The 23388-nt window shown below is 45.8% G+C and overlaps 4 protein-coding genes across 4 annotated transcripts; 1 reads left to right on the top strand and 3 right to left on the bottom strand.

Moving 5' to 3' along the window:
• The first annotated feature begins 6153 nt into the window (after positions 1 to 6153).
• LOC120708885 (NAD(P)H-quinone oxidoreductase subunit N, chloroplastic-like) lies at positions 6154 to 7352 on the top strand. Its single transcript, XM_039994310.1, has 4 exons — positions 6154 to 6597; positions 6670 to 6786; positions 6866 to 6951; positions 7052 to 7352. The coding sequence occupies exons 1-4, from the start codon at positions 6229 to 6231 to the stop codon at positions 7113 to 7115; spliced, it is 636 nt and encodes a 211-aa protein (XP_039850244.1). The 5' UTR covers positions 6154 to 6228; the 3' UTR covers positions 7116 to 7352.
• LOC120708884 (protein DMP7-like) lies at positions 7205 to 8309 on the bottom strand. Its single transcript, XM_039994309.1, has one exon. The coding sequence runs from the start codon at positions 8079 to 8081 to the stop codon at positions 7410 to 7412; it is 672 nt and encodes a 223-aa protein (XP_039850243.1). The 5' UTR covers positions 8082 to 8309; the 3' UTR covers positions 7205 to 7409.
• A 115-nt stretch (positions 8310 to 8424) lies between these two features.
• Positions 8425 to 12898, bottom strand: LOC120708883 (probable magnesium transporter NIPA4). Its single transcript, XM_039994307.1, has 9 exons — positions 12470 to 12898; positions 11703 to 11759; positions 11527 to 11617; positions 11276 to 11436; positions 11042 to 11169; positions 10801 to 10938; positions 10104 to 10196; positions 9008 to 9113; positions 8425 to 8932 (listed from the first exon to the last, which is right to left on the bottom strand). The coding sequence occupies exons 1-9, from the start codon at positions 12648 to 12650 to the stop codon at positions 8784 to 8786; spliced, it is 1104 nt and encodes a 367-aa protein (XP_039850241.1). The 5' UTR covers positions 12651 to 12898; the 3' UTR covers positions 8425 to 8783.
• A 2517-nt stretch (positions 12899 to 15415) lies between these two features.
• LOC120708882 (acyl-coenzyme A thioesterase 13-like) lies at positions 15416 to 17738 on the bottom strand. The gene is made up of 3 exons (XM_039994306.1): positions 17408 to 17738; positions 15903 to 16046; positions 15416 to 15776 (listed from the first exon to the last, which is right to left on the bottom strand). The coding sequence occupies exons 1-3, from the start codon at positions 17603 to 17605 to the stop codon at positions 15633 to 15635; spliced, it is 486 nt and encodes a 161-aa protein (XP_039850240.1). The 5' UTR covers positions 17606 to 17738; the 3' UTR covers positions 15416 to 15632.
• Positions 17739 to 23388: the final 5650 nt, after the last annotated feature.

Here is a 23388-nt window from a genome sequence, read left to right as displayed (position 1 = left end):
GTTTTTTATTAGTGCCTAATTCATTCTCTCCCTCTCTTAGGTTAGAGCACCCGATCACTTTCGGTAGTGAAGAGAGAAACCGAGGAGGAACCCCCTTGCGAGAAGGATATTGGTTGCTCCGGGACACGCAACGCTGAAATATCCCACCACTTTCGCGACCTGAATCTCTGCTTTTCTGGTGAGATTATTCCGATGTTGCGCGGACAGCACTGCTCCTCTATGGGGTGCCGGGGTGGGTACTTGCCCGCTCCAGCTCGGCTTTGCCTCGTCGGCTCCGCTATCCGCTCCTCCGGCGACTCCAGACTTGTGAGGTCGCCGTCGTCTTTCGCCGAGGAAGAAGCTTCCGGTGTTGGGTACTTGGGTTTGGTGTCCCGTGTCCGCTTAGGCCCCGTGGCCCCGTTGCACACGTACGGCAGCGTTCCAGGAGAAGTTCCAGCAGGTCTATGCTCGGCGGCCCACGGGCCACGGGACGGCACGGCCGAAATAACCTGTCGGTTCAGCCCACAGAAGGGCTTGTGAACGCGATTTTTTATTTTTTATATTTAAAAAAATCAAAATTTCAAAAATATATGTCCGTTTCGAAAAATTTCAAAAATATACCCCGATCGCCCTATAGAGGGCGACAGACCCTAAATATAATTTTTTTTCTTCAAATTTACAACGAGGTCCATGGCCGGGGGCGCGCGGGGAGCAAGGGGGGCCTGTCGCCCCCCCCCGGGCGACCGACCCTTCCCCTCCTATATAATCATTCTACCCCCATTCCCTCCTCATTTGAGCCCAAAAATTCCACCAAAAATCCAGAAAAAAAAGATAGGGGTGAGGAGAAGAGAAGCGGCGAAGCCCTGCCGGATTGCGCACATGTGATCTGCAGGTTAGTACATTTAGCTTATGTATTTTTCCATTGGTATTGTAGAGTAATTTAATTTAATTAGTGCTATAGTAGAATCATTTAAGTAGGAGTTTAATGATACTTTAGTTACGTAGTAGTAGATTAGTTTAGAAAATTAGTACTACGCGTTTATTATTACAATTGCAGTACTATTAGAGACGTGTTTATAAATTAATTACGATTTAGAATAAAATTTCGCATATGCAGTATAGAATTGGAGTGTCATCACATAGTTATGAATACTTATATGTTGTAATTGAAATCCATACTTAGTTTTTACAGATTATTGAATAAGTTAGTGAAGTAAATAGTATAACTCGATAAGTATTCTGTGATATACAGATATGTCGAGCAAGATGCAGTTTTAAGTATTTTTTGGTGAATACAATGTTTTGTATGGGCCAAATAGAGTAGACCTTTCTACCTTTAAGTGCACATCTAGCGCCATAGATAAACCTCTGGAGAGGAGTTTTGGTTTCATATGTAAGTGGCTGCAGCGTGGGTTCCGTGTTGATCCGGAGACACATGTGATGACCGTCCAGTCTCTTCTTAATTGGGAGGTAGAAAGTGATTTATGGGAATTGATGATGATACACGACACTGATGACTGGCAGAAGTACATGCAAGCAGCTCTAGAGCGTGGGCGGCCTCTGGCCATTCTTGTTCAAATTCGGGAGAAGACACAAAATGAAATCCAACATGGTGCAGATCAAGCAACTTCGAGTATTCGAAGAGAGACCAACTATGTTGAGCAAGATGAGTCAGAAGAGATAGAGAACCAAAACATCGGACCACAGGGCCTTGCTGATGAGGGAGAGAGGATACATAGCATTGTAGACGAGATGGAGGTAAAAGACCAAACCGCAATGGAGATGGAAGAATATGAGGGCTCATATGATGACGAGCAATACTCATTGCCAAAAGAGTGGAAGGAGCATGGTTTACGTACGAAATCTGGAGTGGGAGTACAGAGGGAATGAGGTAATGCAAGGTGCAACATATCCAAACATTGAAGCCGTAAAAGATGCTGTGAGACTTTGGCAATATCATTGAAACGAGAATTTAGAGTCATAAAGTCTGGCAGTAAAGAATATGAGGTGAAGTGTGTGAATGATGGATGTCCATGGCGAGTATATGCATTCAAGGGAAAATGGAAGTCGAACTGGAAATCTTCCATTGTGACAGAGCACACTTGTTTGCTTTCAGAAGTTCTTCCCTCGCATCGCAATATATCATGCGACTTTGTTGCAAAGCAAATATATGGGTTGATTATGGACAACCTAAATTATGAGCAAAAAATGATTGTTCGACACATTGAGCAGACTTACCAGTACACCATTAGTTATTTGAAAGCATGGCGGGCTAAACAAAGGGTGTTCGAGATGCGGTTCGGCACATACGAGGCATCATATGATAACCTACCTCGTATGTTATCTCAAGTTGCTGCTAGAAATCCTAAAAGCTTTTATGACACATATCTCATACCAGCCGTGACTAGGGGCAAATCATTATGCAACGAGCCTTCTTTTACCTAGGTGCCTGTGTTAGGGCATTTCAGTGTTGTCTTCCGGTGATCTGCATTGATGGCACATTTCTGACTAGAAGGTATAAAGGTCAGATACTGACCGCAATCGGGGTAGATTGCAACAACCAAATAGTTCCGCTCGCATTTGCATTTGTTGAGAATGAGAACTTAGACAGTTGGTATTGGTTCCTTGAACGAGTGAAGGTTCACGTTGTTGCTGCACATCCAGATGTGTGCCTTATTAGTGATAGGCATGCAGGTCTGCTACAATCAATACTGAAATTGCAACGTGGAACTGCGACAACGCCTCTATTGTGACCCGATGTCCAAAACAGGTGGTGCATTAGGCATATGGGTGCAAACTTCTATGACCACTTCAAGAATAAGGATCTTAAGAACATGTTTAAGAGGTTGTGCATCCAAAATCAACAGAGAAAATTCAATGCATTATGGCAGATGCTTGATCAGTTGACTGCAGAGCTAGTGAAGGTAAGAGCATCAGGAACAAGCACGAGTCAGGCTGTAGAGGCTAGGGATCAATTGAGAAGCCATTTTCACACTGGATTCGAGGTGCACCTAAGGAGAAATGGTCATTCCTTTATGATACCAACGGAATACGGTATGATATTCAGACAACAAATCATGCAGAGTGTTTCAATATGGTTATGCGTTCTTGTCGTGCCTTTCCTCTTGTGGGAATTGTTGAGTTCATCATGTATGGGTGCATGAAGTATTTCAGAGAGCGTTATATGGCTGCAAGCATAAACATCAGCAACCCCCAAATTCAGTTTTGCACAAGAGTGACACAATATATGCAACAGAAGATTGAAAAGGCCAAACTGCACCGCGTCATATCGACAGGTACAATGGAGCATAGATTTGAGGTTCTATGCAAAGATAGAACTGGTCGTGGTATCCGTAGAGATAGGGTGGTACAGGAGAGTTTGATAACAGTAGATGGCAAAGCCTTTTGCTCCTGCATGAAGACTAAGTTATTGCATTTGCCATACTCGCATCTCATTGCGGCATGTGCAGAGTCTGAGTTGCAGCCATGAGTATTTGTTTCACCTTACTTCAGCAAGGAAGCGGCTGTATCCAACTGGGGATATGAGGTATACGGGATTGGAATAGTGAGACCTTTCATTCAGGATAATGAGGATAAGATGTTTATTCCTGATCCAGTCACTAAGAAAGGCAAAGGCCGCCGTCAGACACGTTGTATTCGGAATGGTATGGACGAGTCCGAAGCAAGCAAGGCACAAAAGTGTTGCAGCCAATGTGGAGCATTGGGTCACAACTACAAGAAGTGTCCTCAGAATGCACTTCACGATGCTGCTGACGTCGGTCCTTCCGGAAATCCCAGAGATGGAGCACCTCCTACGTTCAAAACACTCTCTCAATACCTCGATGCGGGCGCCGGACCTTCTTCTTCCTCCTTTCGACCTGGTACAAAACACTCTCTCAATACACTCACTAATTTACCACGCAACATATGTTGGTTTACGTTTATATGTTACGCAGGGTTTGTTTCGAGTACGTTCGTTCTAGATAACGAGGGCTTCACCTTAGACGAACTCGACAGCTTGACTCCAGACTCACCTGGCACGCACGGTGACCCCGATGTCTTGGGGTATTCACAGCTAGGAGGAGCACCACTTGGGATCTCTCAGCAGCAGACACCGCAGCCCCTTTTGCGTCCTGAGCAACAGGTGAGGTCTTCGGATCGTCACACCTACTCCGAGGGTCATGTCCGTGCCCAGCAGAGGGCTAAGAGGGTCCGACGACCTAGGGGTGGTTAGATATATCCGATGTTTGTATCTCTGATGTTTATTTGTAATGAGATAGCTGTGGACCGCTTATTTGTACACTTCAATGTTCCTGTCTGATCACTCTCATATTTTCCATTACATACGATAGATGATATGTTTATACTTCGATGCTCCATTAGGACTAACTACGATTCAAACTCGACATTATATATATGTCCAGTGAATGCAAGTTAGGTACGAGACATACATACAAGCATAATACAACATTAACACTACTAAATGAGAATACATTTTAAACCGATGAACATCATATGTATAGATCATGGCATGAAATCATCTAGGTCGACATCCCAGTTGACAGATGGTGGTGCTGCAGGTGGTGTAGTATGGCTCGACGAACCTCTTGCCTTTCCCTTTCTCTCTTTTCTGGATCTAGCTTCATGTACAAGGGGGAGGAACATCATGTGTTGGAGGCCATGGTTTGGGGGGCATAAAGTCATCCATGTCGTCATCCTAGTTAACACAAGTTGGTGCTTGAGGTGCTGCAGCATGACTTGACGAACCTCTTCCCTTTCCCTTTCTCTCTTTTCTGGATCTAGGTTCATGTACAGGGGGAGGAACATCATGTGTTGGAGGCCATGGTTTGGGGGGCATGAAGTCATCCATGTCGTCATCCAAGTTAACACAACTTGGTACTTGAGGTGCTGCAGCATGACTTGACGAACCTCCGGTCATCTGTTCTTGTCGAGGCCAAGTACTATCACCCGAAGATCTTCTCCACCTCCTTCGCCTAGTTTGCGGCATAAGTCCACCGAAGATACATACTAATTTACGGAAATTTGGTATCGATTTGTTAATCAACTCCGTGTCCTCGGGGTAATCCTAGTATATAATTAAACAACAATGTTACTGTTTCAAACATATGGATTCCAAATGACGGACGGGATTAGAACTGAATGAGAGTTACCTTAATGTGAATCTCATACATCTCTGGCCGCATCCATATCTTACAAGAACTTTATAAGAATCCAATGATATTAGGATGATTCGCTAGTTCACATACTCTCATGTATATCTTCTGACGTTCTAGCAGGTCTCCCTTTACATCTTGCGTTGTAATACCTCGAAATAATGTCAAATCTTTAAACTCTACTACTTTGGACAACACCATCTCTATCGTACCATCCGCTAACGGATCCAACTTCTTACTGATAACAAGATGAGTCATGATATCAAGTATTATACTAGATTTTTCTTCGGTCCATGAAAATCCTCCACAATTGGATGCCGCCATTGTCTTATGCTGCAATATCAATAAGGTACTGTCATAATTCTATTCTAATTCATAATTAATTTAAAAACAAGTCTGTAATAGTACTGAAATTGTAATACTAAACGAGTGTTCTAAAGCACCAAATCTAATTCAGCTAATCCGCTAATTAAATTAAATTGTTATACAATATCAACGGATTCATACGGAAGTTACCGGTAGATCACAAGTGCGGAATTCGTCAGAACTTTGCCGCTTCTCTTCTCCTCACCCCTCTCTTTTTTCTGAATTTTTGGTGTAATTTTTGGGCTCAAATGAGAAGAGAATGGAGACCAAGGCTTATATAGGGTGGGAGACTCCCTGTCGCCCACGGAGGGGGCGACAGGCCCCTCCCCCGGCCAGGGACCTCTTTGTAAATTCAAAAAAAATATTACAGTAAGGTCTTGTCGCCCGTTGCTTGGGCGACAGGACCCCTGTCGCCCCTGGGCTGGGCGACCGGGGGTATTTTTGATTTTTTTTAAAACGGACATATATTTTTGAAATTTTTATTTTTTTTAAATATATAAAAAAAGAAAAAGACGCCTTGTGAACGGGCAGGGCAGACGGCAGAGAGGCTCTCGGCTGACCGACCAACGGACACCCCCCGAGACTTATCCGTTACCCCCACAACCATCGGTTATCTCTCCCGCCACACACACAGGACAGGACAGGCGCTAACGAACGACTCCCACCCACACACAACGCACACGACGGCCGCAGCACTGCAGCAGCCAGCATGTGGTCGGTAGCAGCGGTGCGCGCGGTGTCGCCGCTCCCGGCGCCGTCGCTCCGGGGCGGCGGCCGGCGCGGCGGCGGCGGGGCGGCGCGCTGGGGCGGGGGCTGCGGCAGCCGGGCGGCGACGGTGTCGGTGCGGAGCACGCTGTGGGACTTCGTGGGAGGGGACCTGGTGAAGCCGGACCTCGGGCAGTGGCTGGACGACGTGGAGGAGCACAAGGCGCTGGCTGTCTACCCGCCGCACGAGGGCGGGTACGAGGGCCGCTACCTCAACCAGCTCCGCTACAAGGGCTACTACTTCCTCGACCTCTCCGCGCGCGGCCTCGGCGACCCGGAGACCACGCTCACCAAGATCCACCCCGTCTGCCCGGTACGTCGCCGTCCCTGTCGCGCGCCGGCTCGCCGCCGTTTCTAGCAACTGACCCGGCCGGGGTGCGTGCAGCCGAGCCTCGGGAGGCAGCCGGTGGCGAGGTGGTACTTCCCGCCGGAGGTGGACTACAGGCTCAGCCTGCTGCACCCGGACGCCAAAGGCCTCGTCGTCTGGATCATGGAAGCCAAGGTGATGCAGTGGTGCTCCGTTTTATATATGCAGGATCTTCTTCTGGCATCTATGTTAATCTGTTCCGTTTGGTTTGCAGGTTCTGTCCAAGGCTGAGCTGCAGTTCCTGGCCATGCTCCCGGATCTCCGCCCAAAGGTCAGGGTCATCGCAGAATGCGGCAACTGGTATGCGCTTCTCTATCCCCATCCCAATTGTCGCGGGAGCATCTGTGATCAGGGGGAACGTGGATGCATTTCTGATTAACTCTCGGGCCTGTTGACGCAGGAGAAAATTTGTGTGGAAGCCACTGAAGCAGATCGCGGGCCTTGAGCCCAACCCGGACGCGTAACAATGATCAAGCAGACATTTTCAAGGCAAAGTTACAGTTACACTCAAATTGCTTCTTCCTAATGCCTCCCGGCTTACACGGTTCTGCACTGAAGGAGAGGCAATAATGAAGGATGTACATACATTTCGGCACAAGTTTCATTAAAGAACCATGTAAATTTTTCCATACCAGCAAATCAAACGAATCATGGTTGCAATGCGTTTCAAACTTCAAACAAATTGCAGAGGGGTTCGAGGACTTGTTTTTCCCAGATTTGAGGTCCAATCCGATCCGACCGAATTTCCAGGAGGTTTTTCAGCGGCGCAGGTACACGAGGTCGGTGCGCAGCAGGAACGGGTACCCGATGCCCCTCCTCTTGGACGGGAACAGCACGAAGAGGAGGCTCACCACGAAGCCGATCACGAGCGGCACGGTGTTGACGACCTTCCGGGGCACGCCGGGGTAGTAGCACAGGACGATGTCGTGGTGCGAGGCGGCGAACGTCACGAACGCGACCAGCGCCAGCGACGTGTGGAACAGGTCCGACCACCGCAGCCTGTACCGCGCCGGCTCCCTCGGCCCCTTCCTCCGCCGGCCGCCGCCGCCGCCGCCGCAGAAGGTGCGGATGCCCGACGGCGTGGCCACGCCGTACCGGAGGCGGCCCGAGGGCGAGCGGAAGCTGTCGGTGAGCGTGAAGAAGACGCAGGAGGCGGCGCAGAGGGCGACGAAGGCCCCGGTCAGGATGCGGCTCAGCCGGGTGCACTTGCCGTCGTCGGTGAGGAGCGGGGCGAAGATGGCGAAGGCGAGGATGGTGGCGGTCGGGAGGAGGACGTTGAGGCGCGCCGTGCCGCCCAGGACGAGGTTGAGGAGCACGATGAAGCTCGAGTTGTCGTCCTCGTCATCGTCCTCCTCGTCCTCGCGTGGTGGATCAGCAGCGTCCTTGCTAGATTGATCGATGAGGACCTTGCATTCTTCCTTCTCCGCCATTGATGCTACGCCTACGCTGAAGAGAGTGAGGAGGAAGAGTGTGCGAGACAGGTTGGGATGAGACGAGATCAGAGAAGCCCACCCAATTAAAGAGCGCGCTAAACCGAGCGACAGCTGAAAAGAATAACCCTTTCGGTATTCACGACCAGTTCACGTTGGTCATCGAAGAAAGAATTGCTTCAGCAAGTGTATCGACGCAATCTGAGGCTCTTTGCCTTCCCCTCGCACAGAAGCAACGAACATAGGCGAAATCATTAGAAAAGAAGTGCCGATCAACAACCAGAACACCAGATGTGGATGGGACGCAAAGTTTCTTCAAGAAAATTAGCAGCACGCCTTCTCAGATTCTTTTCCCTTTTTTTTTTTTCTAATTTTCTATCCAAAGAATACAACAGTTGAGAACGGCCTTGTATTGACTATTGATCACCGTGACGTATATCCAAAAAATGGATCCAAGCCCATTCTGGGCATCTCGAGAGGTATAGCGGAGGTTCCCCACTACTCTACACCGGTGTCTCAAAAATTACAAGGGTAGTGGCCCCCCTTTTTTACCTTTTCAAGCCTAAGGTACAATCTACAAACGTGTATAAAATGAAAGAATGGCTGAGCACGACCGTCCCAACTATCAAGTGTTATAACACCATTGATCAAAATGATTTTGCTTCCCATGGCTGCACATGGCCGCCACAAAATCATCTAGTGTTATAGTGACGTTGATCGAAATGATTCTGCTGCCCTTGGTGACCTGAGTGGGATGCCTTCCGCGGCAGATCTAAGAGGAATCCCTTCAGCAGCATAGTCATCATCATCTGCATGTTTCGGTATTCGGACAGGTAGAGTTGGTGGGAGACCTATTATGGTAGAGTGAAACGTCATAATAGATTTTAACATTTTACACAGTTCAAAAGATGAGTGTGAAATCGTACCATCAACCAGATCTTTTGTCTTGTGAAGAAGAAATGTCCCAGAAAGGATGGTAACAAAACCACACATCTCCGTTACAATCTGAGTTGGATTCTGACGATCCCAATCCTGCATGCAAGTAGAGTGGTTGTCAATAACAATTTTGTGAATTTCTGCTAAGTACATGACTAAATGATTCATGGAGCATTGCCTGTCAACAGCTTAATCAGCCTAAATAACAAAAAAAAACTAGATGGTCATTCTAGGAGAACATTGTTTTGTGTAAAAAATTAAAAGATCTCAGGACCAATCTGTCAGGACCATGCTAACTTGAATATTACAGTAGCGCATGGTATCTGAGAACATGCAGATGTTTCATTCATCCATCACATCCTAAGCTCTATTTCTCCAGCTGCCACTTCATACTTTCAGCCATCATGTACCAAGCAAGAGTATCAGTGAAATCCTACCGACAAAGAGAATTTCTGACTCTTGTAGAAAGTAAACTGATGTTAAGCCCAAAGATTGTCAATTTGAGCATTTTTGTCTTTTAGGAGGGCATGGAAGCTCCTCTCAGCAAATAAAAATATTACAAGCTTTGGCAGTTCATGTTACCACAAGCAGCAAAGTTTTCAGCATGGTCTGCAGTATTACTGTCATAGAATCCTAAAGGAGGGAAAAGAAACCAGGGCCCAGTATGTAATACAACAATAGAAGTACAGGAGGCATTTATAAGAAACTGTCAAAGTGTTAAAAGAAGGCCAATTCTTTTTTTTCCCCCAACCTGCCCCTGGTGGGTTCGGGTATCTCCCTGGTGATTTTCTAACTGCCACACAACGATGCCACTTGAAAATGTTATGTATAAAATTTGACAAGTTGTGCAAGTAAACGGATAGGGTTTGAATAGGACGATCTAGATTGAGTTCAAGAAGGTGCGTCACTCAAAGAGAGGATATTCCAAAAGAAAGTCTAGGTACTAGCTATTAGAAGCTACTTCCCTTTATATTTACATTCTGGGCAACCGGTATTTCCTTGATTCATTACATGTTAAACAACTTGCAGATTAGAAAATGTAGGCCAACAAACATAAAACAATGAACATTGCCCAAATATCGTTACCTTGAACATTATCACGCTAGCCAAAATGGTCAGTGATGTAAACATCGTATAATATATTGGTGATACAACTGCTGTATTGAAAGTGTCAAGAGCCTGCAAAAAAAGTGAAAAACTATACTTATTAAGCTTACTACTATTATGATGTTTCCACATACAGTAACAAAGAACAAAAGTACCAAGCCAGAGTTCAACAAAAGCAGGACCAAGTGCTGAGATATGTTAATCACAATAGCATGCTACTGCCCATTATGGCATATTACAGACACTAGTAATCATGCAAGTTCTGGAGGTATCATATCGACGCACTTTAACACCAAATAAGCATGATATAGAATAAAGATGTCTGGACAGCACCACCACAATTTTCTGATCTAAAACTCGAGGAAGAAAAGGAAGGCAGTAGGTGATCAACAAGACACTAAATTACCAAACTATACAATGAGCCATGTCTGATAAATTCAAAATATGCATCAAATCCACAAGCCATTATGGTTGATGTAATGTAAAAAGATAAAAAGATGGACACTAGCCCTCAAATCCAAGTGGAGCACTCAAGAAGCATAGACATCCTAATCGCAAGGTGCCACTTCCATGTGAAACATAAAAAGCATGTGGCAAAAGTAACAACCAATGAGTATTGAATACTGCTGGTTATGCACAATTGAACTATTTCATCAAAAATGAAAATCACTATTACCTTGTTCAGATAGTTCATTTGTGTTACTATACATGCAACGACAACAATAGTGAACAGCCATGTTTGTGGATAAATTAGCTGGTTCATTCCAGAAAAGGTCAGTTTCAAGGCTATCCCAAGAGCTTTCACACTCATGACCTGCCAAAGACAGCACAGCAAAAAGGGAAAGAAAATTAAATCATAATTACTTAAAAGAATCCTATTGATAGAATATCGCCAAGCGAAAATGTGAAACACATACCGACAGAGATCCCACAAGTGAACAAACACCAATATAGACCATGATGTGCGTCTGACCATATTGTGGGATAAAATAGTATATGAGCACAAAAGTTGCAGCAAAAACGATAGCAGCATAAGATAGAAAGGCTGCAAGACCCAAACTTACGACATTAGTTCTTACTGAGATAATATAACAAAATAAAGTGGGGTAACTAATATTTGATAACAACTAACTGGTAAGAGAGGAGGGCACCTGGTTCGGTAGCAAGATCCCACACTTCTGCTACAGATTCAATTGCACGCTCCTGAGGGGCATGGAGTACAATAGTTGTTGAACCCACAACACAAAGAACACACCCAAGTATACCAAATATATGTAGCTTCTCCTTCAACATAATGTCTGCAAGAACAGCACTGTGAGAGAAGCATGTTAGAATGAAGAAAGAGCAGAAGGAATTTGGGAATAATAAGCAGCAACAGGGCAGTACGAATTCGATTTCTTACCTAATGATGATGCTAAGCGCACCAAGTGGTGTGACCAGGATAGCAGGAGCAAAAGCATATGCCGCGAAGTTAGCCACCTCTCCAACAATCACTGGAAAATAAAGACTAGACATCATCAATATTACGTTACTCACCACTACAACGTAAAGGCCTACTTACACAAGAGGTAGACCTACTTGTAATCATTCCTGCCCACCATAATGGTTCATACAAGTAAGAGTAACCACCAACGCCTGCAATTAACGGCCAACGTTAGAAAAATCAACAAGTAAGAGAAGACAATTTTCGGCTAGAAAAATCATGTAACTGAACAGCATTAAAAGGGAGATACCCAAATCTTCAGAAACACTGCATGACCTACATCTACGGCCACGTATTTGCAGTCAACAATAACCTCTGAAAAGTCAAGCCAACTGATGAAAGAAAACATCCCACTCCTACAGTCCAACCTACACGAACTGGACTGCATCTAGAATTTATGTGATCAGTGATTGAGAAACAGTTACGGACCAAACTGTTGATCAACTAACAAGTGCATGGCATAAGGAAAATAAGCAAAAGACAATGCATCATTATGACAGCATGAATATAACCTCCCGTACGAGTGTTGAACCCCGCATGAGCTAACGCTACTTGCACATGATCCACATAGATTCAGGTCAACTCCCTAGCCATCTCAATTCATTGCAACAGCCAAACCAATTTCCTGTACACACTCCCTCCCCCCTAATCGTAACCCTAACACAGATCCGGAGCACGCTACACCCTTGCATTCCACGGGAACGGAGATCCCACGCAGGATCGGAAACCCAGCCTCGAGGCCCTCTGCACGCTCACGCAGAGCGTGTCAAAGACCAAACGAGACAGCTCGGCCACTAGGATCTACGAGGCAGTGCAATGTCTCAATAGATGTGAAGGAAGTCAGGAATGGAAATCAACTCACCTGCGCGGACGCCGGAGGCGGCGGCCTTCTTGAGCCCCTTCTTCTTGACGATGAAGCTGGCCCCGATGAAGAAGCTGGATGAGAGCGCGAGCACCAGCCCCTTGATGTTGTCCGCGGACATCCCCTCCACCCAGCTCCCGCCCCCCGAGCCCGCCGCAGAGGTGGACGCCTCCGTAGCCATATCCGCCGCCAGACCGCACCAGGCCCCAGAAGCCCTACCCTCCCGTGGGGCAGCGCGCAGCCGCTAGATCGCGCGACGGCGGCGGCGGCGCATGCGAGATCCGGGGTCCGGCCGGCTCCCGCTCAACTAACTCGACGGGGTTCGGTCACCAAAGGCGAGGGTCCCGCATTCGGGCAGGCGGTGGTGGGGGCTGCGCGGGCGGGAAGGGGAGGAGCGATCGAGCGGGGTAGGAGACGCGGGGGGGGGGGGGGGGCGGCCGCGACGCCGGCGAGGCGGAGGAGGCGAAGAGGATGGGGGGAAATGGAATGGAGTGATGCGCGAGTCCACGCTGCGCGGATATTTCGGTGTGGACTCGGGTGGGTGGCTACCTTGGCTCCCGACTCGAGGCTCGCTTGGCATCGAGGCAACGAGCGTCGGTGAATTCGCCTGGTAAACGCTAAACGGGCAGCTATTAGCGCAGCTTGGGCCTGCATATATCTTGGGCCGGCCGGGTGATGGAACCCGAGTTCCAGTCTGGGCCAAATCTGCTCATGTCTAGTTTTTTTTTCGAAGTGCTCATGTCTAGTAGTCTGCAATCTGACAGACATGCTGAAGTGCTCATCTTGATATGCTGTTGGTCAGCCCATTGAGCTCCTAAAGCCCATGCGCGCATATCAAGATGTACGTAAGCATGGCCCAAACGGTGGGAAATAAACGATACGATCTGTTGTTCCCAGGCCTCTAAAAAAATTGATCCTGAGCGATCACCTGGTTTTTGAGCATCTCCGAGAATGTCTAAAAAATCTACTCGTACCTAATAACTAGTTTTGAGTACAGAAGTAAAAAAAAAAACACTCCAACAGATATCAAAATCCATGCACAATTTATTCGTGTGTCCAAATCCGGAGCTATTTTGCCCCAACTTTCCGCTGGCTCTCTGCACTCCCAATCCAATCTCGCGTCATTTCTAATCCTTGTCGAGCGCAGCAGACTTCGACAGCGGGGCATCTCCTCCATCAACGTTTCAACGGTGCGACCTCCCCTCCCTTGCCTCCATCCTCTCCGTCCACGTCGGGATCCCTGCTCAGATCGTCCAATCCCCCTGGGCTGTGGGCTCTCTCCCTCCCTTTGAATCGAAGGCCGACTGCGTCCTCCGCTAATGTGCGTAGCTGCTGATGACCGTGTACGTCCACGCTGATTATTCTACCAGAGCACGCAGCATCTCCGGCGTCAAGATCTGGCCGGCACAGTGCGCACGCCGTCGGCGTGCCTGATCAAGGCTTCCAAGCAGCGATGGAGCAGATAAACGTGAGAGGAAAAAACGATGGGTGGAAAAAAAAACAGATACAGATAATAAGATAGGGGCCATCTCTTTGATGATGAGGCACCATTTAATTTTTTTTTTGGGGGGGGGGTAGCTCTTTTTGAGAACTGTTGGATAGGTTACTTTTTTTATTTCCAATAATTTTTGGTAAAATTCCAAAACTGGTATTTTTGAACTCTATTTTTTTGCACTCTTGGAGATGCTCTAACTGAAATTTAGCTAGCTAAAATTTTAAAGTCAAACTTTAACCAGCTGCTCTCCCAACAAAACTTTAGCTTGGGTGTTTGGATCCTTTAGCTAATAGACCTAGCTAAGATTTAGCTGGCTTTAGCGTTTAGCTAAGTTGAAACAACTAAGCTTTACCTAATCTTTTAGCTGGACAGTTTAGATCCCTAGTAGCTAAATTTAACCGGCTAAAGTTTAGTTGGTGGATGCAAACACGTCCTAATCCTCCGAGCCAGTTCTTTTTTATCAGCTTCTCAGCAGAGAATTGAATCCGGTTAATAAAGATCTTTCCTTTTCTTTTAAATTAAGAACAGGAGGGGTTGATCCGCTACCTATTATATATACTATATTAAAAAGTTGAAAAGTTACAAGAGCCGTTTACTCATTTATGAAAACGTGAGGAGGCCATTCCTTGATGGGTGGGACCAATCTAGACTTTGCACAATGGATAACCCTTGTAAATTCAGAAACAGGAACTATAGATACAGTTTTCAATACTTGAAGCCCTTGCATTGATGATAAGATTATTCCTGACGATCCGAATGCTCCAGCTCATCAAGACGACAATTTGGACAAAAAGAAAGGAGCGTGCAGACCGTACCCTGCTTGAAAGATTCCAGCACATGGAAGGTGTATCTAACCATCTAGCCTGAGTCTGCGCCAACATTATATACTAATCAAAGTCACATTCCAAGATCTATAAAGATTAGCCGGACAAAGAATCCTGATATTCAAAGGTAGTAGTAGCTTACACGATTACGTCCACCGAGACTTTCCATCATGCTAATATATTTTATAATAGACAGACCGTGTCCTGTACAACCTTCGGAGTGTTGCCGGAGTTGTTTTCGCCTCTCCAATCAAGCAGTGTGCAAGTTTTTTTTTTTTTTGTTGAAGAAAAGCAGTGTGCAAGGTTGACCCGCCTAAACTGGCCACCAGTCCGACGAAACACCAATTCCCGGACCTGCTCCGACAGCAGTAGTATGTTGCGACTACAAAGGCACGACGGCGACAGGTGAACCCACGTATCAGCGTTAGTTGAGCGCCAGCCGCTAGCACGATGTGGACGCACGTACGGTGTGTGCGCGGGAATTTTCAACGGGCATATGGTACTTAAATATAAAGTAAGCAGCACGCAGGCTAGCTACCATTCGTGTACGCGTGCGTGTCGTCGCCCGCGACATCCTGCGCACCAACAACCCGTGCCAAACTAGTAAAATACAACTTGTGGACGTGGACGCGAAACTGCAGAGCAGGTGGAGACTGGAGAGGAAACACAAGTAGAGCTGGACATGGACTGCGTGAGTCCGTGACCGTGTGTTTAGAACGTACTGTATGTATATGTATTACACGAGGGAATGCATATATATAGGCGAGAGAGTGACCTAATGCGCGCGCGTACGTACGCGCTCCATCCATCCGATCCTGATCGTCGATCGATATCCATCCATACATCACAGTTTGCTGGAGACGGCGAGGTACTTGGTGTGCCGGCCGTGCGCGATCACCTCGCCGGTGGCCTTCTTCCTGACCTCCACCGTCACGCACCCCGCCGTCGCGCCGATGCCCAGGACCCTCGCGTCGATCTCGATCTCCTCCTGCACCCACAGGGCCACAGGGCATGCATTGTTGTTACTACATACTACTCTAGTAAACAGTTTTGATTGATAAATAAAATCGAGGTACGGGTGGACGATCTTCAATTCGTTGTCACGACGACTCACGTTTGCACGGGCCGCGGTTAGGTACGAGATGGTGATCTCCAGGGACACCCCCGTCGTCGGCGAGCCGCCAGCGAAGAACACGGCCGAGCCGACCAGGTCGACCAGAGACGCCAAGGCCCCTCCATGCATGCGCTTGCTCGCGTCCTTCGTTTTGATTAGATTTGGCATGCACAGGAGCGAAGGAAAGCATCATGTCAAATTTAATGCACAGACGTCGTATAAGTATATCTAGCTAGCTGCATAAATGGTCGGTAGCTAGTCTATAGGTACAGATAATAAACTTGGAGTATATATCTACTAAGCCACTAAAATCATTATTAATAATCTATCAATAATGTTTAGACTCAAATCATTGGTCTGTCTCTCAATATGTCCTGTCTTCCTCCTTTAATTTGGGATTAGTTGAAGTGTTAAAAATGAAGAGTACGATGCCAGATTCCTTCCCATATAAGTCTCTGATTAGGGGTGGTAATGAGCCATGGCCCTAATTACCTCTTCACAGCCTAACAAGGTCCTTAAATTATTATTTAGTTCAAAATTATATAAGATTAGAGTCTGGTCTTTAAATTTTCTAATTCAAAATCTTGGCCCATTTACCAACCCTATCTCTGATCCCGTGCTAGACCTCTTATAGTCTTCTATGCCTTAGTAGATGAGTGGTGTTTCATTCCATGGATCTCCTGGTATACATGAAAGCATGCACAGCTAAGCTAACACGGCACTCCCTCTCCATGATGGAGTAGTATCGTTCTGATAAGCACTCTAGGCAGTTTGTATTTTTTTTTTGAAGGAAACTCTAGGTAGTTTGTAGCTGGTTCAGGTCTTAGGCTCGAGGTTGCTTGTTGCAACTCTTTCTCCTCTTGAGCGATATATATATATATATATATATATATATATATATATATATATATATATATATATATATATATATATAACTACGTTACATTTCTGGGAAAGAAAAGAATATTGGTTCGACATGCAAGCCTTATATTTATAGAAAAAAGCATCATCATTACTATGTCGTCATCTCTATTAATACTACTACGACTACTAAAAGTGGTACTAGTGATCAAGTAGGCCGTGTAAAATTTAGGGTATGAATTTTAGTGGTAGTAGTGAAGCTAGGTGCTGCTGCTATTTGTTTGGAAGCACCAAGCATATATATTTGTCAGTGGCGAAGTTAGAGCGAACTGAACTTGGCTTGTAGGTGCATAGAGTTGAGCTACGAGGTGCATATATGGTGAAAAATTAAACTTAATCACTGGTTTTGCTTATTTTTATGGATCTATCGGCACCCTCCATATTATATATAGCTTCGCCCCTCATTGTTGTGAAATTCCCATCTAAGGCCAATGTATTGGAGTCTAATAAAATAGTGGAGGAAATCCTCAATACCTCAAATAGCTTCATCACTTTAAAGACGAAACTTCACCACACGCAACTTGCCAGGTCATGCAGTAAATAAAGTCTCTCCTCAACCAAGAGAGACCCCCATACTAGCTTACCGTAAGGCGCGGCGGCACCGTGAAAGAGCAGATCATGGCGCGGCCGGGCTCGATGGCGTCGACGCAGAGGCCGGCGACGGTGAAGGCGTCGAACAGCTTGCTGGCGACGCCCGGTTCCAGCTTCCACTCCGTCGTCATCATCGCCCCCAACTCGACCTCGCCGTCGTTGCTCCGGTGGTCTTCCAGCTGCTTGGCCATGCTCTCGTCCGGCGGCCTATGCGTGGAATAGTCTGACGATGCTGATTATTGTGTGCTGGTTAAGCGTAGCACGCAGCACGCATATATATAGAGACGGAACTAGAGCATCACGTGGACCACGCTGGCTTAGTCGCGAATCGCGATAGCGAGTCCAAACCCTCAATATATACGGCGCCGGCTCTGCCTGCGTGAGCGCGGGCTTCCTGCAGACTCTTTGGTTCTTCCTAACATACGGTACATGCATGATATACGCACACATGTTCTACCTAATAATTTCGTTATCATTTTAATTTTTGTGAATATGTAATTATTTCTATGTATTTAGACATATCGTTTATCTAGATGCATAGAAAAACTATAAGCCTGTTTGGTTGGCTAAAAAAATGTGGGCATGCCAGTCTTCTTTACCAAATTGTTGGCATTTTAGAATAACACTTAGTTGGGTAGACTATTTTTTGTAATACAACTAAATGAACGCCAAAATTTATAGGTTTACTCACATTTTGGCATATGTACACTTTAGCCAACCAAATATGCCCTATATAACTAGAAACTAAAACAACATACAATTTAAAATGGATGGAGTACATTTTGGGATACTTAATTGATACTTGACAGCTACCTAATGCATACTAGCTAGTAGCATTTATATATCTTTTGATTTATTCTAAAACACATTGTATGTAAAGTTGAGCCTTCATTCGGAGGATACTGGTCATGCATATATAATCATTCCCTATATAGCGTAATTTTCTCTGATTTTTTTCATGGCCATTTTCACCAACTCTTAAAGCAGCTTAGCTTAGCACAGAAGAGCACAAAAGGACACCTGAAAAAAAAAATCGTCACCTCTGGACACCTACTGCTCTATCCAATCACAAATAAACATTATCAAACAATAATCCTAACCTAAGCGCGCACCTAAGCTGATGACACCTATTGCTGATCTGATTCCAATCACAAACAAATATTAACAGATAATAACCTCTCCGCCTTAAATTACTAGCTGTTTGGCTTTTCTAGATCGATCGATTTCGTTGTCACCTGTAATGATATATATTTAGATGTATAATAGAAACTATACATCTATAAAAAAAATTAAATGATTAACATGAGACTGATGGAGTAGTTGCTATGATTAGAAATAGTATATGTATGATATGGTAATGATTATACCTGTTGAGTATGCACATCCGTTTTGGTGATGCTCCAGTGCAGAAACTTCTCATGTCGTGGTCCAAACTCTCAATATATACGGCGGCGGCTCTGCTTGCGTGAGCGCGGGCTTCCGGCAGACTCTTGGTTCTTCCTAACATACGGGTACATGCATGATATACGTACACATGTTCTACCTAAGTAATTTCGTTATCATTTTAATTTTTGTGAGTATGTAATTATTTCTATGTATTTAGACATAGCGTTTATCTAGATGCATAGAAAAACCTATAAGTCTGCTTCGTTGGCTAAAAAAATGTGGGCATGCCAATCTTTTTTACCAAATTGTTGGCATTTTAGAATAATACTTGAGCATCTCCAAGAGTTTCTATTATTTTTTCCTCAAAACTTATTGTTTGTCAACTCCCCAAATAGATATGGGAAGGCAAAAAAGAGTCTATCTCCAATAGTTATCTATTTTTACTCCAAAAAATGAGAAGGTGTGGCCCCACAAGGATAATTCCACAAGAAGCTTCCATGGGTGACGGACATGGCTGGCAGGCAGGAGTTTCTTGCAAATCAGATTGCCGGTGATTTAGGGCGCGGGAGGTCTTGGAATTTGGAGAGAAAAAAGAGGATGACAAGAGGGTTCCATTTTACCTCTTACTTGCGCCGGTGATGCACCGTGGCGGGAGGAATCGGTGCTGGAAGAAGTGGTGGCGGCGGGCACAGTCCATGGCGGACAGGCCAACGGCGGCAACGATGGCCATAGAAACTAAACCCCAAATCCCAACATGGAAAAAAAATCAAAAGAATGGATTGGATCCATTGCGCGAAGGAGAGATGGCGCGGGGAAGAAGACGACGCGAAAAAAAGTCACGGGGGAGGGGCGACGGGGAGCGATGGAGGTGTGCGTATTTTTACGCACAATTGAATCCAATTTGCCAATTGTTAGGAGATGAGGAACTAGAATGGGGAACTATTAGAGAATGATTTTTTTTTCCAAAAAAACAAGGATGAAGAAGAGAAATAGGGTACTCTTGGAGTTGCTCGTAGACTACTTTTTGTAATACGACTAAATGAGTGCCAAAATTTATAGGTTCACCCACATTTTGGCACATGTCCACGTTTTGGTAGCCAACCAAATATGCCCTATATAACTAGAAACTAAAATAACATACAATTTGAAATGGAGAGAGTACATTTTGGGATACTTAATTGATGCTACAGCTACCCAATGCAAACTAGTAGCATTTATATATCTTTTGATTTTTTCTAAAACACATTGTATGTAAAGTTGGGCCTTCATTCGGAGGATACTAGCCATGCATATATATCATTCACTATATAGCGTAATTTTCTCTGATTTTTCCATGGCCATTTTCACCAACTCTTAAAGCAGCTTAGCACAGAGGAGCACAAAAGGACACCTGAAAAAAATTGTCACCTAACCTGGACACCTATTGCTCTATCCAATCACAAATAAACATTAACAAACAATAATCCTAACCTAAGCGCGCACCTAAGCTGATGACACCTACTGCTGATCTGATTCCAATCACAAACAAATATTAACAGATAATAACATCTTCGCCTTAAATTACTAGTTGTCGGGTACCATGATTAGGGGCATCCTAATCAGGGTACTAAAATCGCCCTAAAAACATAAACACATGCTGTGCAACCGGGCCCACGAAAGCCTACAGCCTCCTTCCAATATGGAAGAAAGGAAAGGACTCAAAGAAGCCCAACACGCGGCCCACGTACGCAGTGCGGCACATCCGCACCCCCCTCGGACCCGCGGAGTGATCTTCGCCTCGCTCGAGGGCTCCCCGCCGAAGCCCTCGACCGCGCCCCGCGCCTCTGCCTCGCTCGAGGGTAGCGAGCCTGCCCTTGGGGGCGGATCATCTCCGCCTCGCTCGAGGGTAACGAGCCTACCCTCGAAGGGGCGAATCATCTCCGCCTCGCTCAAGGCCACCTCTCGACGGATAGGACAAATGGCCCTTCCGCTCACCCGCCCACCGTACGGAGGCATTAATGCCAACCACTCCTCCACAGCGCCCGGGTCAGACGGCGTCAGGCCGCCATTCCCCACAGTGGCTGTGACCGGAGTCTCGTCCGCCAACTCCGGCCACTGCTCCGCCATCCCGGACGTTGGAATCTGTGACGCAGTGCAAGACGTGCTCAGCACTGTTCCAGCTACTATACTGCCAACTCCCTATACCTTTTTCGTACTTTTCCTTCCGCGGAGCCCTCAAACGGCATGGGCACGACCCTCGGAAGCAGCTTCGGCCTTGACCAGGACAAGACCCTGGCCTGTAGGACCCTCGGAACGCCGCCACGCCACGACTGGGGGACGGTACCTCCCACAGCAACGACCACGCCGCCCGCTGGAGCCGCCAGGACGCCGGCGCGATCCCCGCAAGACCAAGGACGATGCCCAGGACGACTGCCTCGCCCGGCGCCACACCCCACAGTGTACTTCCCACAGTGCTCGACCACTGCACCCCCGCAATTCGGGGAGAAGACGACGACTTCCACGATCCTCTGTGCATGTACACCGTCCCTCCTTGTGTCTATAAAAGGAGACGGCGGGCTTTCCCTTAAGGGGGTCGGCCCATTCGGTAGAACGCAACTCTCAGCACTACTCACAGAGCACATACGCTCTTCTGAGCCCCGATATTGGCACTCGCCTCAATCAACTCCCCCTCTAGCAGAGACTTGATAGCTTCCCTCTCTCTCTCGCCTCGCTTGTACCCCTACTACAGGCACCCCCGGTGCAAGACAGTACAGTGCTCTCGCACACCCCTTTGCTGGACGTACGGCCCCACGGTCGGAACTAGGATAAACCCGTGCGTTACTGTGTTGCCTCTTGCACCAACATCTGGGACGAGGAACACGCAGCATCATCACTAGTTGGGTCCGGACCGCCGGGTCAGGACACCGACACTAGTTGTTTGGCTTTTCTAGATCAATAGATTTCACTGTCACCAATAATGATATATATTTAGATGTATAATAGAAACTATACATCTATAAAAAAATCTAAATGATTAACATGAGACTGATGGAGTAGTTGCTACGATTAGAAATATATGTATGATATGGTAATGATTATACCTGTTGAGTATGCACATCCGTGTTGGTGATGCTCCTGTGCAGAAACTCGTGTCGTGGTCGACAAGACCTGCCGCCTAATTTCGTCGATAGCTACAGCCACCTTGTCCAATGTCCACAGCACAAAATTTTAAGGAGCTTCGCGTGTTCGGTTCAAAAAAAAAAAAGAGCGTTGCTGTTGTTCATCCGACCGACGCTAGGCCGTCCTTGTTAGAGAACTGTTACAGAGGTTGGGCCGATCCCGGGTCCGGCCCAGAAATGATTTCGCGCACGGGCTTAGCTTTCGCGCGGCTGCACCCCTCGCCATGGTAAAAATTCCGCAAATAATTGAGGTTGCGCGTGACCTCGATATTAAGAATCGTAGAATCCTCACTATTTTACTGGCTCGTGATTCCTTTATGCATAGGATTTCGTGTAAAAACATTTAAGTGAAAAAATCTGTAGTTTTTTAATCAAATATTCAAATTAAATTTCCATTGTACCGTCATGTTTTTAACAACAAAATCTTCAAAATAAGAGTACACTTGACTATATTTAATAAAATTTAAGATGGAACAATTTTACTATGAAGCTGCAACAAATTATTCAGTGTCACAACAAAATTATACACCTTGGCCCAGTATCCTATAACATGGGTTAGGCCCATTTGTGGAACGACCCGGATCCCGCACAAATAATTTTGCACGCATTTCTCAAAAAAAAAATGCACGCGGGTTTAGCATCCAGAAGGGCCAGACGTTCCCGCGAATTCGAAGCATCACCATGGAAGAAAAATCCGAAGAGGGGCACAAATCTTAGGGTGTGTTTAGTTCACAAAAAAGTTGGGGATTTTGGTATGATTGTACATTTTGTTGTTATTTAATAATTAATGCCAAATTAATTAGGTTTAAAAGACTCATCTCGTATGAATCAATTATAGTATTGTGTAATTAGTTATTTTTTGAACTGCATTTAATGCTCCATGCATGTGTCTGAAGATTCGATATGACGGATACTATAGAATTTTTTTTGCCGACTGAATAGGGCCTTAGCGAAGACGGGAAGGTCAAAGTTGAGCGTAGAAGAATAGAATTGGTGTAATTGATTAATTGATTGTATGATTGTATTGAGGTCTAAGTCGGTGTATATTGGTGTATATAATTTGGAGGGCAAATCTCTTCTACGATATGGTAGAGTCCGGATACAATTTTAATTTGACTATTATAGATATCCAAATTTCTAATTTTAACCTGTCAGCTATCCACATTTAATATTTCTAACTAGTGGTTAAAAGTTCAAAGTTACTATAACACTAAAAAAAATTTGGTATATAAACACACCCATATGCCAGTCTGCATGTTGCGGTTGGTCAGTGGTCGGGTCGTGGGTGTGTTCAGTTGGTGAAAATGTTTGGGTTTTGGTACTGTAGCACATTTCGTTGTTACTTGACAAATAATGTCTAATTATGGATTAATTGGGCTTAAATGATTCATCTCGTGCAAATCAGTTAGACTGCGTAATTAGTTATTTTT

This window comes from Panicum virgatum, chromosome 5K (genome assembly GCF_016808335.1).
Source record: "Panicum virgatum strain AP13 chromosome 5K, P.virgatum_v5, whole genome shotgun sequence".
NCBI lineage: Eukaryota > Viridiplantae > Streptophyta > Magnoliopsida > Poales > Poaceae > Panicum > Panicum virgatum.
Note: the sequence above shows the minus strand (reverse complement) of the source record. Positions and strands in the feature narration are given on the sequence as shown.